Source organism: Eptatretus burgeri, chromosome 9, assembly GCF_056783735.1.
Source record: "Eptatretus burgeri isolate ZD-2024b chromosome 9, Ebu_testis_v1, whole genome shotgun sequence".
Lineage (NCBI taxonomy): Eukaryota > Metazoa > Chordata > Myxini > Myxiniformes > Myxinidae > Eptatretus > Eptatretus burgeri.
The window spans coordinates 66,448,833-66,466,800 of NC_140969.1; the positions used below are offsets into that span (position 1 = coordinate 66,448,833).

General features: G+C 40.6%; 1 protein-coding gene across 4 annotated transcripts in view; it reads right to left on the reverse strand.

The window, feature by feature from the left end:
* Positions 1-400: 400 nt before the first annotated feature.
* LOC147020257 (neuroplastin-like) overlaps positions 401-17,968 on the reverse strand; it is a 58,823-nt gene continuing 41,255 nt past the window's right edge. For all 4 annotated transcript variants that reach the window (XM_085895492.1, XM_085895493.1, XM_085895495.1 and 1 more), the window contains 2 exons: positions 14,175-14,216; positions 401-3,026 (listed from right to left, as the gene is read on the reverse strand). In XM_085895492.1, the coding sequence (XP_085751618.1) occupies positions 3,022-3,026; positions 14,175-14,216 (47 nt within the window). In that variant the 3' untranslated portion in view covers positions 401-3,021. The remainder of the gene's footprint in view (positions 3,027-14,174; positions 14,217-17,968) is intronic.

The following is a 17,968-nucleotide window of genomic DNA, read 5'->3' on the forward strand; positions in this document are numbered from 1 at the left end:
TTTATGGACAGGTTTTCCTCTATTGTCCTGTGGTTGTGACTTTTAATCATCTCTCCTTCCCTTTTTTTCTGACGAGATGTGTAGTTAAGGTCTTCTACACTGAAGTCCAGTGGACCCAAAACTAATCAGCTGTATAATTGATTTTGCAACTCATCTTGCACAACAATCTCGGATTGCAACTCAAGTGCACAATTGCAAAATAACAGTTCAGAACCATGAAAAAAATTTTCCTTCAAATGGATAAACAAGCATCGACTGCAAACAAAAATGTCTTAAACTTACAAGATTAAATCATTTCTCCCTCATGCGCCACCACCCTCCCCCACTTCAATCATTTCATGAGAGAATACAAACATTAAGCAGGAACTAAATTTCTAAGTAATCAGTAGAGAAGCGGCTATGACTTGCATTTGTTTTCTTTATTTGTAGCGAAACATGTTACATGCTTTTCACATCTCATCGGGGTAAACTACCTGCACTGAAACCTATTTGGTAAAACAAACAACAAAAAAACAAATCGCAGCTCAACAGTGCCTTTCCCAACAAGGATATGAAGAATGATTAAATCGAAAGCAGCAATTGAAAGATGTACCTTTCACTTTGTGTTGCATTTCCTGTCGAGCACTACACAATGGGTGTTCCATAAACATGGTCCTTAGGAATCCCATTGAAGCTCAAATCCATAATTTCATATGTAGCCTGTGGGTGCTGCTTGCAATATTGCTGGGAGCACAGCTGTGCCCCCATCCCATTTCCAGTGAACTGGTACTCATTTTTCCGACCTCAGAAGGATGACAGGCCAAGTCAAATCACCTGCTATTTAACAGCAAGATGGGCTCAAACTTAAGAACCGAAGATCTTAAGCCAGCCACTTCAACCATCAAGCCAACACCGGGCTTATCGCTCAAGTACATGGTGGTGTTCCAACAATACCACTTGGTCAAAATTAATAAATAAATAAAGTCATGTGAACAAACATCTGCCATTGGTATGAATTTGTACATCATGTTACATCAGTTTTTTTTCATGGAATGGTGTCATGATTTCCATGCGAAAGCGTATTATTGGTGTCTTAGCATACTTTATCAGTATAAAGTCGACGCAGCTGAGACAGCAGCAAAATCGATCAATGTTCATAAATAATTATGAGCTGCAGCATCTTATGAAGAAACCTCTGAGATTTGCTTGAAATACAAGATCATGGGAGGGATTTAGTTCAACTTCAGTTGCACTTATTCTGCGAATCCTTTGAAAGGCATTATTAAAGATCAATTATGAAAACGCTTTCGACATTATACAACATTATGGACAAAGCTTTGTAAATACTGGAGGTTTTTAACAGTAATAGTTTTCATAATGCCTTGGAGAATATCCTGCAAATCTTTAAATTTCCTCAGAAAGCTACGATGAGCATTGTATAAACAAACAAACAAACTTGATCGAATGCATTGTTGGTTTTGCCTCGATGCAGACAACTCGGTCTGCCTCAAAAACCAAGGAGAGAAATTAGCAAAAATCATGCAAACAATTAAATGGAAAACAATGGGATAGATTTTTTTATGGAGTCTGTATACAAAGAAGACAAATGGTGGGATTTTATGTGCATATATACACACACACACACACAGAGTCAAGAAGGCTCGTGGAAGAGCCAGTGCACTGAACGGATCAGGCCATACAGGCTGCATTTACAGAACACAAGATGAGCAAGCCTCATTGGAGTGATGGATTACTTTTGGATACAGTGTCAAAGCTTGTGGAGGAGCTAGAACACATGTCACAGGATGCAACAGAACAAAAAGAACAGTAGAAAGAGGGTTGAGACACAAATTTGAGGCAGATTTGAAGAAATAAGGGACACTTGGAAGAACGAGAGGCAAGGGGCAAGAAGGCAAGAATAAATAAGGCAAGGGGAGGAGACAGGGTGAAGAAGACTGATAAAGTGGCAAAAAGTCTTTTCAGAGAAAGTTGGTTCCAAGTGTGGTTTGTCCAAGGAAGACCATGGCTGGCTGGGAGGTTCAAACGTTCGCACAACAACTTCAAGCGGATTGTTAGGGAAGTAGATGAGAGGGTTTGCCAGATTGTCTTTTCAGAGATGCAGTGAGTCTGACTTCTCAGGATTGAAAAAAAAAATATATATATATATATATTCCAAGTTTTTGACTATCTTATGATTCTATCAAGGTCTGAAGAAAGGAAGGAGGCTGCTGCCTGCCGATCTGAATGATGAAGGATGTTACAACAGAGGGTGAAGTCAAAAGTGATGGAGAGGATTTTCCAAAGAGTTGGAAAGATCGTTGAAGATTAGGAAGAGCACTGTTCAAGTGATGGTACGATTGGAAGAAAAGTTGCTAAATGCAAAAAAAAAAAAAAAAAAAAAAAAAAAAAAGTCCATCTTGTAACCGAGAAAGAACAAGTGCATCAACATCAGCAGCTTAAAAGAGAAACATATAGGGCAATGATTTGTACTTGGATACAAACCAAACAATTTCAAATTCCCAGCAGTTTATACGGCAGCTGCCCGAAATAGATTTTGCAACAAAGGTGAAATGATTTTGGTTTAGGGAATTACAAAAGCTTTATCGCATATTGCATCGTCACAGGGCCAAATGAGTTAATCGGAAATCTACTGCAATGTATCGCCATGGAAAGGGACGGAAAATTAAATAAATAAATTAAAAGCATAATATATTTTACAATTGGACTTTCTGAAAAGCAAGAACCATTAGTATTGCTATCCAGAAACAATGAAATTAAAATATATTTTAAAAAAATAACTGTTGCACGATGCTTTGTCAATTTGTTCATCACTTAACCAGTGTGTCCCATGGTTTTCACACGGCTCATCAGCAGAAAGCATAACACAAGAGACTGAATCAAATTTTTTTTTTTTATTAGTGGTACATTTCAATACAACATTCATAAACGTACCAAAAATATTACTTTCACCGTGGTCTTGAGCACTACAAATCTTCAGCAGCTATTCTGTGGGACTGTGTAGGACTGTACACCTGTTCCTTTCTATCCTGTTGGGGGTGGGGAGGCAAGGCATTAAAATAAAAACAAACATCTATAATTTTATCTCAAATAACAAGAAAGCAGCAAATCTTACTGATATTGCTTAATGAGTGAGGATTGAAAAAAAAAAAGGTAACGTGAATGGAACACTTGCATACAAGTAACAAAGTTCAAATAACATTTTCATTGCCCATTCATGTCAGATGACAAACATGAAAAAAATTAAAATAGAAAAAAAATAACTAAACCCAGAAACCAATCTGATTTTGAAAGCAACAGGATCCTTGCAAACCAAGAATTGCTAAATAATACATGACCATCATTAGAAAGGGCTGGCAGGAGAGCTGAGAGCTGTGCACACTCACCACTCGGCTGTCCAGCCTGAGCTTGAATCTCAACCCAACTATAAACTGCCATCCCAGTTCTTCGTCGGCAGGAAATAATCAATGTGCACATGTTCCCTCGGATGGACATTAAACTGGGTTGTGCATTAAAGATCCCAGGGCCCTTCTTGAAGAGTAGGCGAGTTATAGCCGGTACCCTGAACAATTTCAAATTCCTGCCCTAATTGACTGCTATAAAGGCAACAGCAAACCATCCAGCATTAACCATGCCAAGAAACTGCATCGGCAGCACAAGCGCTCTGTTCAGTGTATGTGTATGCACTGTGTATGCATACACAGTGTATGCCACATTGATTGATTGATCATCACAAGGGGCAGAAATATTTGCAATCAGTCAGAGGAAAACATGTTAAATAGAAAGCATTTCAAAATGCAAAGCCAGGCCACTTTGTACTCGTACTAAAGTTGATGAAAATAGCAGCTAAAAATAAAAATAAATAAAAAGTACATTTTAATTACTTTGTGTTCTCCATATTTTCATAATAAAGATTTGTTGAAATGTTAACAAAAGCTCAAAAAAAAAAAAGGTTATTGCCTGGAGACAGACACACAATTGCAAAACCCTGTCTCACTGTGCTGGAGATGGGCCAACTATCGCGTACAACCAAGTGGATGTGAACATTTTTTTTCTCCGCTGAAAAGTTATGTAATAAGTTTGGACCTCCTGTACAGATCATAATTACCTGCCTCTCATGTAGACTTTTTCATATTAATCAATCAATAATCCACCAATAATTGAAAGCAGGATGAAAATGATACACTGTCAAGTCTCTTCAGAACAGCAAAGTTTTATGGACTTGTGGGAATGGATTCCACAGGTTGAGGGACTGAGGAAGGCTGGAGAGTGTGAAACACTTTTGGTCAGTTTTACTACCTCCAAAGAGGAGGATAAATGCATGTGGGCTAAAGTTTGGATATGCTGACACTTTTCCCAATGCCCAAAATCTCAGACATCAAGTGCCATTTCCTGGACATATTACAGGCATTTGATGGTCTGGCTTCCTGCTCCGATTATCAAGCAAACTGCGGATGGTATACAAAGCGACCTTCACATGTATGTGACTGACTTCCACTCAATCAACACATCAAAGAATCCTTTCTTCTCTTTTCAATGGAGAATCTCTCAGCTCAATTGTCCCTCTTTTGTATTCCTTTTACCAGGTCCAAGGCTCATGAAGGAACTACAACAAAAAAATAGCACCGTGGGGGACCGACGGCTATTTCCCCAACAGGTAGGGTGAAAATGAGGGATTAGGGGGAAGGGGTCATGCCTCCCCCCCCCCTTCCTGAAGTGGTATGGTCATGGAGAGTACAACGTAAGTTCATGGCATGGTCCTTATGTTTCATGAAGAGTTTGGTCTGCATTTGGCCATCAGATTTTGACAAGATTTTAAAATAAATTACCTGAATTTGAGGCAAACCCCCCCCCCCCCTTTTCAGCCTCTTCTAGGGGGCAGACAACTCCACGAGACCCGTCCGGATGCATTGCACCAAATATGATCTGTATCGCTCAGGCAGTTGTGGAGAAGATGTTTCAGTAAAAATGAGGGAATCGGGGAGGGGCCCGTGGCCCCCTTTCCAGGGGAGATACGGCCATGACGAGCACAACTTCAGGTTAGGGCATGGTCCCGATGCCACATGGTGAGTTTGGTCTGCATCCGTCTGACAGTAAGATTTTTTTCAATATAATATCAATATTTGGGGCAAAACACCCCCCCCTTTCAAGAGGGCACATTTAGATGGGGAACAACCCCCAGATACCTCGCTATCCTGATGTATCGCAGCAAATTTGATCCATAACACTGAACAACAAATTTCAAAAATTTTTTTTTACTGGAGATGTGTAAAGTGATTAAGACTAATTTGGGTACGCTGATTTCAAAAATCATAACCGTTTTGCTGTATCACGTCAGGATTTTCAGGAACAGAAATATTCCCATTGCCTAGAAGTCAGGATTTCAATTAAATTTACATATGTCTTTAACATGTCTATTTCGTACAATTGTTGTTAACTTGTGTTATATTTCTTTCTTTCAGATAAAGATGAGTAGGCGTTCCTGTACCAATCATCCTGACAACTTCTGTTATGTCTGTGGTCGGTATACCAAAAAAGATCAACAGCGAAGTATATCTGCAGCAGTGAAAATGAAGGCCGCCTACTTTCACTACTTCGGGTGTAAGGTGGGGGACCAAGAACAGAGCTGGGCACCACACATCTGCTGCACAAGCTGTCACACAACCTTGACTCAGTGGTTGGTGGGCAAGCGCGCGAGCATGCCATTTGCGGTGCCCATGATATGGCGTGAGCCGCAGAATCATCATGATGATTGTTATTTCTGCTGCACAAGCATCGCCGGCTTCAACAAGAAGAATAAAGGTCACATCAAGTACGCTGACTGCATCTCTGCTCGTAAACCTGTGCCTCATGATGATGAGAACCCCGTTCCAACACCTCCAGCTGATCAGAACATAGCTGTAAGCAGTGGTGAAGAGGATGGTGATGATGAACCTTTTGAACCCGACACTCAAGAATCACACCTTCTGAACCAGGGAGACTTAAATGATCTTGTAAGAGATCTCTCGCTGTCAAAGGCGAAGGCAGAGCTGCTTGGATCAAGGCTGCAGCAGTGGAATCTACTTGAACCTAACACCAAGATATCCTTGTTCAGAGCACGTCACAGAGACATGGCCGAGTTCTTTGAGATGGAAGACACGATGACATTCTGCAGTGACATCAACGGTCTGTTGAAAGAACTTGGGTGTGATCACGATCCTGCAGACTGGCGCCTCTTCATCGACTCGGGGAAGAACAGCTTGAAGGCTGTTTTGCTCCACAATGGCAACGAGAAACCATCAGTCCCACTGGCTCACGCGTTCGGCATGACAGAGACCTATGAGACTATGCGGCAGCTGCTTGATTCCATCAAGTACAATGACTTCAACTGGCACATCTGCGGAGACTTGAAAGTGGTGGCGGTGTTGTTAGGGCTGCAGTCAGGCTACACGAAATACATGTGCTTCCTTTGTCTCTGGGATAGCAGAGACGACAAGAATCACTGGACGAAGAAAGATTGGGAAGAGCGAAAAGAGCATGTACCTGGTCGACACAACGTGAAGCATGTCGTCCTTGTCGACCCAGCCAAGGTTTTCCTTCCACCACTCCACATAAAGCTCGGATTGATGAAAAGTTTTGTACGGGCAATGGATCTGAATGGGCGTGGGTTTTTTCAAGGAAAAGTTTGGCAACACCTTGTCGGAGGCCAAGATCAAGGCTGGTGTCTTTGTTGGACCGCAAATCCGACAGATTATGAAGGACGAAACTTTTCCGACAACTCTAAACCCCAAAGAGCTGGCAGCGTGGAGGAGCTTCAAAGCTGTGACGGACAACTTCTTGGGGAACGAGCACGCGGACAACTATGAAGAAATAGTGCAGCAGCTGCTGGAGTCCTTCAGGAAACTTGGCTCCAGGATGTCCCTGAAAATCCATTTCCTACACCAGCACCTGAACTTCTTCCCTGACAACTTGGGAGCAGTCTCGGACGAGCACGGCGAGCGATTCCACCAAGAGATTTCACTCATGGAGACGCGTTACCAAGGGCGGCACAACCCGAACATGATGGGCGATTTCTGCTGGTTCCTGCATCGTGAAACTGACACAGAGCAGCACAAACGCAAAGCCAAATACCTAAAGCATTTTTAATTACATTCTAATGGAGTTTTTCTGTAATTTCTATAATTTTGAAGCATTCATGATGAAATAAATGAATAAATGAATTTTTGTAAATTTCATTGAAATCCTGACTTCTAGGCAATGGGAATATTTCTGTTACTGAAAATCCTGACGTGATACAGCAAAACGGTTATGATTTTTGAAATCAGCGTACCCAAATTAGTCTTAATCACTTTACACATCTCCAGTAAAAAAAAAATTTTGAAATTTGTTGTTCAGTGTTATCAGAGTAATGTGCACGTGAACTTTCGGCATGCTCTGCCTCCATTTTGTCCTTTCAAAACGTTTTTAGGAATCTAATTTTTTTTTAACAATCCGTTTGTTCTTCTGCTGATAAGGTCTTTCAAGGCAGAATGAGCACCTCCTGTGCAAGACTTGTGTTGAAGGCAACATCTGCAAATCCATGTGACCATTACACACATCAGTGGCTCTTTTGATTGGTCTACATACCTGGAAATGCTGTGTGGAGGTGTAAAAGTACGAAAAGCATTGCAACCTTGCTTGGATTTTTGATTTAAATTATGAGTGACAACGTTTTGTGAGTTTTGAAAAATTCGATGATCAGATAGGGGGGAAAAAAATGAAATGTCACGACTCTGACATCCTTCGTTTGACTAAAATAGGGAGGTTGTAAACATATTGAATGGACCAAGTCCTTTATCCCTATTTTCTACCTTCTTTGTCTTCATCTCATTCTACGTATCTCGTAAAGTGGACTGAATGAGTAGTCAGCTGCAGGGCTCTTTCTCATCAATGTGGTCTTTACGACCATTGACCATCTCTGATGGAATTCAACTCCCTGACTTCTCATTCGGTCAAATTATCCTACGAGACAATTTTCTGTCTTATTTCAACTATAGTTGTGCACAGGGGCAATCGCCAGGTGAGATTAAGTTTGGTCTCACCTGCCGTTGAAAAGTAAGGGCCATGAGTCCCCACCACATTTTACTTGAAATTAATTATGTCCACATCCTTAAAACCCTTGAAACCCTAAATGGATAGGTTTGTCCCTCTTTTGTTATGGAGAGAGGTCGAGGCTCATGAGAGCTTTTCAACATTGATCCACTGATTACTCACAATCTCCAGATCAGTTCACTGCCACCTTGTTATCAATCTGCGTATACCAATTTCACGCTCACAATTTACTGGCGGCATGGATCTCTACCTTTATAAACATGACTACATCGACTTACTTACCCCTCAAGTAGTTTTCCAAATATTCCGCATTTCTGAAGCACCGTTCACACACACACACAATTGGAATGCTTTTGAATATCCTTTACAATGTCAAATTATCTTTAATGTCACGATGCGCTGATTCGTTATGTGTTGTATGTGTGTATAGCAGAGTCCTTGATATTGATCCTTGTTGTGAGAATACTTCCAAGTGACCTTAACACGCAACTCAACTCTATACTGTTCATCTTCGGATCAAAACAGGTACTTTTATTGATTACAAATGGCTTCTCATTGTTAACGAAGCATACACTCACAGTTAAATGGAACTTGCTTCTCATTTGAGTGGAGACCCTGTTTACCTGTTATCTATATTCACGTTTGTGAGTTTGTCGAGATCGATGTTTATATTTTGTGGAAGCTCCATTAAAGAGGTCCTATGATGTTGCATTGTAAACTTGTTTCTGGTGTATATATTTGCTCTAAATTTTATGGTTTCAATCAGTTTAGTCTACATGTCAGTCGTCTAATATTGATGGCTTTCCGAGTCACACAACGTCTTCATCTGACTGTCTAGTTTCTCTCCTACAGTCTCTTCTCATGAACCACCTGTGTTTTCTTCTCCCATCAATTCTTTACATCCTGTACTTCTAGGCAATGGGAATATTTCTGTTACTGAAAATCCTGACGTGATACAGCAAAACGGTTATGATTTTTGAAATCAGCGTACCCAAATTAGTCTAAATCACTTTACACATCTCCAGTAAAAAATTTTTGTTGTTCAGTGTAATCGATCCGGTAGTTTGTGAGATGTTTTCGACAAATGGTAACAGATGTACAGACCCAGGGACTCGCCATGAACTTATTTTGGAGAAATAACCTAATCTCTCACACATCAGTGAGACAAATACATGAGACAACAACAGACAAATAGCCACTGAGAATGGGAGAAATAACTTTCTGGGGCACTGGATATTGGCGACACCATATTCATGACAGTTTTTCTCTTCTCACTAATCAGGTGTACAAGATACCAAAATATGCAATGTGTTTGTACTCTATCCTTTAACTCAACGAAGCAGCACAGCATTTCTTGGTACGACTAGGCCATGGTCGGAAGCGAACTACTAACAAACAACTGCCAAGTCTTGTTCCTAACTTACAAAAAATGACCTAATGATCTGACAAATCCCATTTTCATTGAAGATTACCCTCACAGCTGCAGCACTGTTGACCTGGAATTCATAATGCTGCTCATCTTTAAACCATGGCAAACCTCAGCAAAGTTTGTCAAATATATCCACTTATCTATGCGAGTGAGTCAATGGAAGAGATTCAGTCTCTTTAGAATTCCTCAGCCTCACCTTTAGCAGAGACTTCTTCTGGGCTGACCATATAAAGCTGGTCTCCGAAGCCAGTCACAGACTGGGCATCCTCTGTCATTTCTTGAAAAATTGGAACTCAGACTGGACAGGCCTTTGTTTGTCATCAAATGGAGCACTGAGCTCTGCATAGTCTCTGTCACCTCTGGATTATGTGGACTCATAGCTCTCAACTAATGGCATCCTCCACGAGGAGGCAGAGCACACAAAACCCTTTGTATTTAGCTTGGTGCATATTAATTTTCTCCCTCTCTCAATGTCGCCACCTGTTGCCCCCATCGTCAGTCCATTGCCGACAGGAGAATATGTCAGTACCTTAATTGTCACATCACTTTTCCATTAAACTATGTTTTGTACAAAATAAGTAAAAAGGCATTAAATCTGAAGTGTCATCAAAAGCAAGATCAATCTTCGTCATGCATTCAATGAAACACCAGATCAAACTGTGCTCACTAGCGTTGACCGTCAGACAGTAGCAATGACTCACAAAAAGGCAAACAAGTAAAGAAAATAAATGCAAAAATTATTTTCAAAAGAAATCTCAGGAAACTACAACACGATTCGGAATAATGCATACCCCCGCCAGGCTAAACGGTTTACATTTTGTATCGCACTGAGAAGCCGGATCTGCATCCAGACCATTCGTCCTCGTCATACACTAAAAGCTAATCAGCTTATTCAAGTTTTATATTTTTTTGTATACAATGTCGAGGCTCATATGAGAGGTAACACACAGAACGTATAACAAAGGGAGCAGGAGACAAGAGGGGTGGGAGAGGGAAGCACAAAACGGTGGGGAACAGAGACATGAGGAGATCTATGGAAGGGAGAGGATGGGGTGGGAAGGAAGGAAAGGAAAGGAAAGCAGGGAATTTGAAGGAGGTGGGTTTGGGGTGGATTAACAGGGGTAGCAAAGATCACGGTTTTGGATGGGGGAACATATGAGATGGTGAACAGCTATTTTGAAGATTTGGAGGGAGGAGTGCGATTGAAGAGTGTGTGTGGGAGTACGAGTTTGAAGAGAGTACTGTTGGCCAAGCAAATCATCCACCAAGTTGTCAATCAATGCACAACTTTTGGAAACATTGCGCTATACAGTACTATATTAGTTATGGCCCCATCTCCCAATGGTGAAGAATCACTTTTAAAAATAAATAATTCTCATCCAAATCTGGATTCAGATCTTTACCAAAATTGAATCAATTCTTCCTTATCACACACCCAATGTGTCCACCAAGTTTCATACATATCCATCTACAACCTTTTGAAACATTGTGCTGCACATCATTTTTGGCTCTCTCAATGATGAAGAATCACTTTTTTAAAATTAAAAAAAAATAATTCAAGTATCTGGATCCCCATCTAAACCAAAACCTAATCAATTCGTCTGTCACACAAAGAACCTGTCCACCAAATTTCATCCAAATCCATTAAGTTTTTGAGATATCCTGCACGACTCAGCACCCTCACCTGCATCCTCTTTGGAGGGGTTCACTGGATTCTAACTCAATCATGATAACATCAAGTTACATCGTATCTTCAATAAAAATTGGAAGCAGTACCTGGTGTTTCTATTTGTAGGCATTTTTACTGAAAATGTAATCATGTGCGTTCGTATTCGTAAAATTTTCCCTTATGAATCCCGAACCGGCAGTCGACAAGGTTGATAAAAAATTTTCCCTTATGAATACGAATCCCCATTTTTCCTATTTAAACAATGCCCCGACATTCGTGGAAAATTTTCAGGAACACATCCCCCACAAATGTCAGGTTCTTACTGTATTGTTTTCGGCCCCATCTCTCAATGGTGATCACTTGAAATCTAAAAATTCTCGTATCCAGATCCTTCCCAAAATCGAATCAATCTGTTGTTGTCACACCCAACCTGTTCACCAAATTGTGTCCAAATCCATCCATAACTTTTTGAGATGTCCTGCTCAGACAGACGCAGACAGGGGTGAAAACACAACTGTCCACTTTAGGTGGCAGAGATAACAAACAAGGACTAAAGTCTAAGTGAGCTAAAAACTATTCTGAACACTTGGGCTCTGTGCAATGACAATGTTGATGATGATGCTCAACACCTCCTGACCAAATAAATATGTATTTTTAAATTGACAGCATCAAATGGGTCTCATGACCTTTTTTCTCATTAACCTCCGCCGTCGAAGATGGACGGAGGTTACTGTTTTCACCCGTTTGTTTGTTTGTTTGTTTGTGAACAGTATTACGGAAAAACTCCGACGGATTTCGACGAAACTTGGTGGGGGGATTAGGTATGGTCCAAGGATCATGCCATTAGATGTTGGACTTGGTCCAAAGTCCGATATGGCCGCTATGGTGGCCACTTTGAAATAAAAAATTGAATTTTTGTTTTTGCATTTCTACATGTTTTAAGTGATTTCCAACCAAAAATAAATACATTTGTTAGAGAAAAAAAAATTTGCAACTTTTTTGAAAAAAAAAAATTTCAATTTATTTTAATTTTTTTTTTTGCATTTCTACATGTTTTAAGTGATTTCCACCCCCCCCAAAAAAAAAATTGTTAGAGAAAAAAAACCCAGAAATTTTGCAACTTTTTTTCAGAAAAATTTCGATTTTATTTTTTGCCATTTCTACATGCGTCGATCTAGTTTAGTTTATTCAATCGTGGTTCAGTAGAGTCTGATCCGTTTTGACCTGCAATGAATAGGATATCAGGTTCACTTGAGTGACCCAGCAGTATTGGCGGTGGAGGTTTTGCACTCTACCGAGTGCTCCCCCTCTAGTTTGGATATAGGTTTGAGTATCTGGTGGGAACAGACTGGGAATGGTAATACAGAGACAGAGGTGCATAAGAAGGTTCAGGTGGGTGCAAATGTGGAGGAGGGGGGGGGAGTGAGTAATGGTAGACAAAGATATCAATGGTATTGAAAGGGAAAGTTCTGGTGTCTTGTGGGATGCTGGTATACCTTTACGGCCTCAAAACGCTGGCACTGAAACAACAGAAGTTACAGGTTTGTGAGAACAATTAGGTCAGCAGAATTGCTGGAGTTAAGAGGGTGGATAGAAGGAAGATGGATGAACTGAGGTAGTAGATTGGTGTGCAGAAGAGCCCTTGATAAATCCACAACTACAACCAACTATTACCACTACATTTCAATGGTCCAAATTATTATAATCTTGTAGGATCAACCAGGGAGCATTGTTGGGTCAAGTCTTTCATGAACTGGCTGGCCAGACCTGATGTTTGAAAGTGGCTGCAATTTAGAATTTGACAAGAGTACCGGCAACATAACTCTGCTCGTCTTCATACCCAACGCCATGGTATCTCTATGGTCCACATTCAAGGCTGGCAGAAAGGGTATCTGGCTTAACGTACTACCAATGGATGTCAAACCCACACGATGAATCGCCCCTCTATGCAAAACACCAGGGTGACGATCTACGGCTGGGTCGAGACATGAACCCAAACTTGACAGCTCAAAGGCAAGTACGCATACCTCTTACAAGCCCTTGATAAATCCACGTGTTCCAGAAACAATTGATAAAAAAGTACTAATAATAATTTTCAAAAAGGTCAAAAGTGACTTGACCATTCGACCCACTCAAAATGAGCATGATAATGACCATAAGGAAGGTTTCTTACAAATTGTGAAAATACCAGTACAGATTTTGGAACATTAAAATGTTAACATGGTGCACCCGATAATATCAGTCAAGGTTGATAATAATCATCTGAAACCAAGCAGTTAATCGTGCTGATGATGTGATGGTTACCCCAAGAAAGGTTTATTAGCCACTATTCAAACCTCCAGATTTTTCTCCAGCGAGCCCAGGGTCGGGGAGCCGAAAGTCCAAGGAGCTCAGGGTTAAATAAAAAATTTTTTTTTTTTTTAAAATTCAGATCGGCAAAGTCAAAACTAAACATCCCTTAAGCAAAGTGTGCAAAGACACAATTATATTTCAACAAAACATCAGATGACGCAGCTTTCGCAAAAATATAAATCAAAGATCTATAAAAACCAATGCAGCACTGAACTAGAAGAGCACTCGGTAGTGCGCGTACCTCCGCCACGGAATTCCTGATCCACGAGAACATTTCTGGCCCAATACATTTTTGATATATCATGCTATATATCGTTTTTGGCCCAATCTCTCAATAGTGACTTTAAAATATATATATATATATATATATATATATATATATATATATATATATATATATATATATATATATATATATATATATATTCTCGTAGTCGGATTCTGATCTTCACCAAAATCTAATCAGTCCGTCATTGCCACACACCCAACCTGTCCACAAAATTTCATCAGGATCCGTCCCCAACTTTTTGAGATATCCTGCACATAAACAGAGGGGTGAAAACGAGCTCCTTCACCTTCGGTGGCGGAAGTAATGAAATACCATGTCTTGTAATAGCCACAGAAAGGGCGGGTTACCTATTGTGCTTTACTGCTTACCAGGCTTGCTCACATTTTGCTGCTCAGTTTCCTTCAGTTCTTCTGCAGTGCAACAAAAACAACAAAATTAGTTCATCAGTTGCTTCTTTCAGTACTGTAAGGTCCTGTGATCAGGAACACTCAAATGTCAACACAAAACTAGCACCGTTGGATAAGCTCACTTTAGCAAATAAATTACAACAGCGAATATATTTGTTTAATCATCAGGACGATCACGCCACCTATATGGCCAAATACGAACTGCATGTTGAAGTTATTTTAGGGGGCAAGGTGGTTATGTCAACCCCAAATTGTTGGGGGCAGGCTTGGAAAAGTAAACTGGAGAGGATCCCTGATCTAATGAATGTTGATAAATGACCGGTCAGCAAGAACCCATCTGTTAGTTTATACGAGATCAAAATAATCATGTTATATAAATAATAATCAAGTACATCAAGTCTTCCACTCCCATTGAACAGCATGTAGTCTGCAGTGTAACAATTTAAGATCTGAATGGTCAAGTGTTGCATCTAATAGATAATGTAGTACATGCATGAATGCCAGTGCATCCTGTCTTGTGAAAAATAAAAAAAAATTAAAGGTGATGCATCGTGCGAGCAAAATCAGAGGCTATGTTCAATGATCGATTGAAAGTTGCATTTTCCACTTCACAGAAAAAAGAAAAAAAAATTGTCCATTTACCTAATGATATGGAGAGGGTAAACTGGTCAACGTCAATAATAATGAGAAATCCTGCATTCTAAGGTTGGTTGGTGACCATCTCTCAACATGTGGTCAACCTCTGGACAAGGTACAGTCCTTGGAGCTCTTCAGCCTTGCAATCTGCCATGAAGTAGCGACATAAGGACAATCGCATACCCAAGCAGCAAGTTCAATCATGATGAAGCCATAACAAATCAAGTCTCTCACCCACCCCCACTGATACTTTTTGTGGATAATCCCACTTTACAGATAGACAAACAGAGATAAGCTCTGCATCTTCACCAGTGGTTTGGAAGGCCACAAAATGGTGGAGAGTGCATTGGCCATCTGATTCCCCAAGAAAATTTTCCTATCCAATATTTCCTTAATCTTCACGATCAAATTGGTGGCTATTCCTACTGCTCTGCAAATAGCATTCCCACCTGATGCCCAAAGTGACCTTATTCAGCAACATACAGGCAAAACTCCAAAAAAAAAAAAAGTACCTGGACAACGGAGTTTGCAGAGAACATAATTATATCCTTCAATGGATACCAGCTCATGTCAAAATGAAGAACGAGCACTTTTACAGAGTTGCATTTTTTTTCTTTTTTTTTTAAAAGATGAAATGAACCACAGCACTGCTGGACAACAGAAGATTTTACATTTGCACAAAAACATGCTGCGTTCATCCAATTTAAAATATATATTTTTATATGTCCCAATCATCGACTTGATCGACTCTTGATCGTCGACGGCTCTTGATCGACACTGCTGTGACGAGATAGCGATTGAGATCTAGCCATACTGCGGATTGAAATTAATTACCAGTGGATCCAATGACACGACAGGCTTTTGATTGCAACACTTTTTAGTGAAAGCACGCGTTTTAAGCAGACCGTTTCAAAATGATGCTTTGCAATGATCTAATCTAAGTAGCTCACTCCATCCTCATCAGTCTATGACGGTTTTTAAGAGATAATCAGGACGTGACAAAACCAACCAACTCCAAGCAGGCGTCGTCTTGCATTGCCTGGGAGCTGCTTAGAGTTTAATCCTTCCTTCGATGTCTTAAATGTAACATGTCGAAAGTGTCTTCGATGTCTAGAGCTCTAAAATGTACAACTCGCCTCTGTAAAGGTGGTACAGAATCTTGCATTCCTTCCATGGAAGGAATGGAATGGAATCAAAGGCCCTGAGGCTAATTGGTCTCTCTTAATAGGAAGATAAAGCAAAGGAACTCATTCAGCTGACCAGACAATGCAATCCGACACACATCAAATGAGGCGTTTGCTCAAAAGATGCCTTGCGAGATTTTGTTGCAGTATAAAAGCAGAGTAGTTTCAAAATCCATTTTAAGCAAATTTCATCCTGCCATCTAAAAAGGTAAAATCAGATTCACATTGTCCAACTATGATTGTTCCACCAATAACATCAAATATCATTTGTAAATCACCAATATTACACAACTCAGGTCTTTTTATTAAAATCGGGGACAATTTGAGCTGCGATAACACAACTAAGCACCAGCTCTCGGAATGCAAACGAGCCGGAGTGCGCACGCGCGCAACTCTACATTCCCTGCCTGCCTTCTCCAAACCATGAGAGAAATTACATATCAGCCGCTCCACTGTACTTTCACCAAGTGAGCGTTATGCAACATGTCCATTTTGGAACCATGTCCAACAGGATGGTGGAGAGGTAACGCACCTACCTTTGGAGCTGTCAAATCAGTTCAATTATTAGTCAGACTATAAACTGTCAGATTGTTGGTTCAAATGCAAAGTGTTGCATCAACTAATGCGAAATCCCCTTGGATAGATGATGATCTGGGGACCCCTCTGGTGGAATTGCTTGGTAGACAATAAGACCCCATGGTGTCTTTCAACAAAGAGTAGGTGTGAAATCACCAGCATCATGATAAAATTATTGCCCTAAACTACAGGGAGCACTAGACCCCCTCCTTGTAGAAATTTGTGCACAACTCTTAATAAACGAACAAATTTTAGTATTTGCATTTTGAAAACGAGTTTACTGTGATTATGGTATTGATGCAGAGGAAGAGTGGGGGAGGGAGGGAAGGGTTGCACATCTGAGACAAATTCCATAAAGATGACTGCCCACTCAAAGGTTCGAGGAAGCCTGGTGTTCGCTTAACGGTGAAGGTGGCTGGCTTAAGATCCTCGGGTCTCAAGTTCAAGCCCATCGCTCCGTTTAATTAACACCGATGGGATCACACCTGCACCCCCAGAAAATGATGCAGCCAAGCAGCCACAGGCTGCATACAAATAAATAAAATAAATGTTTTCGAAAGTGTGCTGGAAAGACCTCAATTTGAACGCAGTTATAAATAAATAAATAAATGAATGAATAAAACCAAGACAATGCAATTAAAAAAAGAAAAAGTGCAATCGGAGATTGCAGACCCTCCGGACGACTTGTTTAGAGTGGTGTTTGTGTAGTTTGTATGGTGTATTTTAGGTGGTGTAATTAATGAGACATAACTAGAAAGTCACTTTATAACTGCTGGCAGTGATGACCGGGTGCCAAGAAATCCCACTTTGAAAGGACACTTGCCCTGACCCATGACGTTTATTATTATTATTATTAAAATTATTATTACTGATTCCCGATCATCAATTTGGATTCAGACCAGGTCACTCTACCCTGGATATGCTGTTCCTGCTTTCCCCAACAATGGATGGAGATGCTCAATGCCAGACATGAGATCAGATCCATTTCCTTAGACATATCATGTGCTTTCGATATGGTCTGGCACACTACCCTGCTCACCAAACTCTTCCTATGGTATCCAAGGCCATCTCCACTCATGGCTCGCATACTTCCTCTCCTGTCGCAGTCAACGTGTGGCCCTAAATGGAGTTCTTTCATCCCCTCTTCCTGTGCAGGCTGGAGTTCCTCAAGGTAGCGTTCTGGGCCCTGTTCTTTTTCTGGTTTTCAACAATGATCTCTCCAACACTCTGGATAATCCTCGTTATCTCTTTGCAGACGACACCACCATCTACCATCCTTCAGATTGGAAGCAGCAGCCTCTTCACTCTCTGCAGATCTGGATAAAATCACACGCTGGTTCAACACATGGAACACGTTTT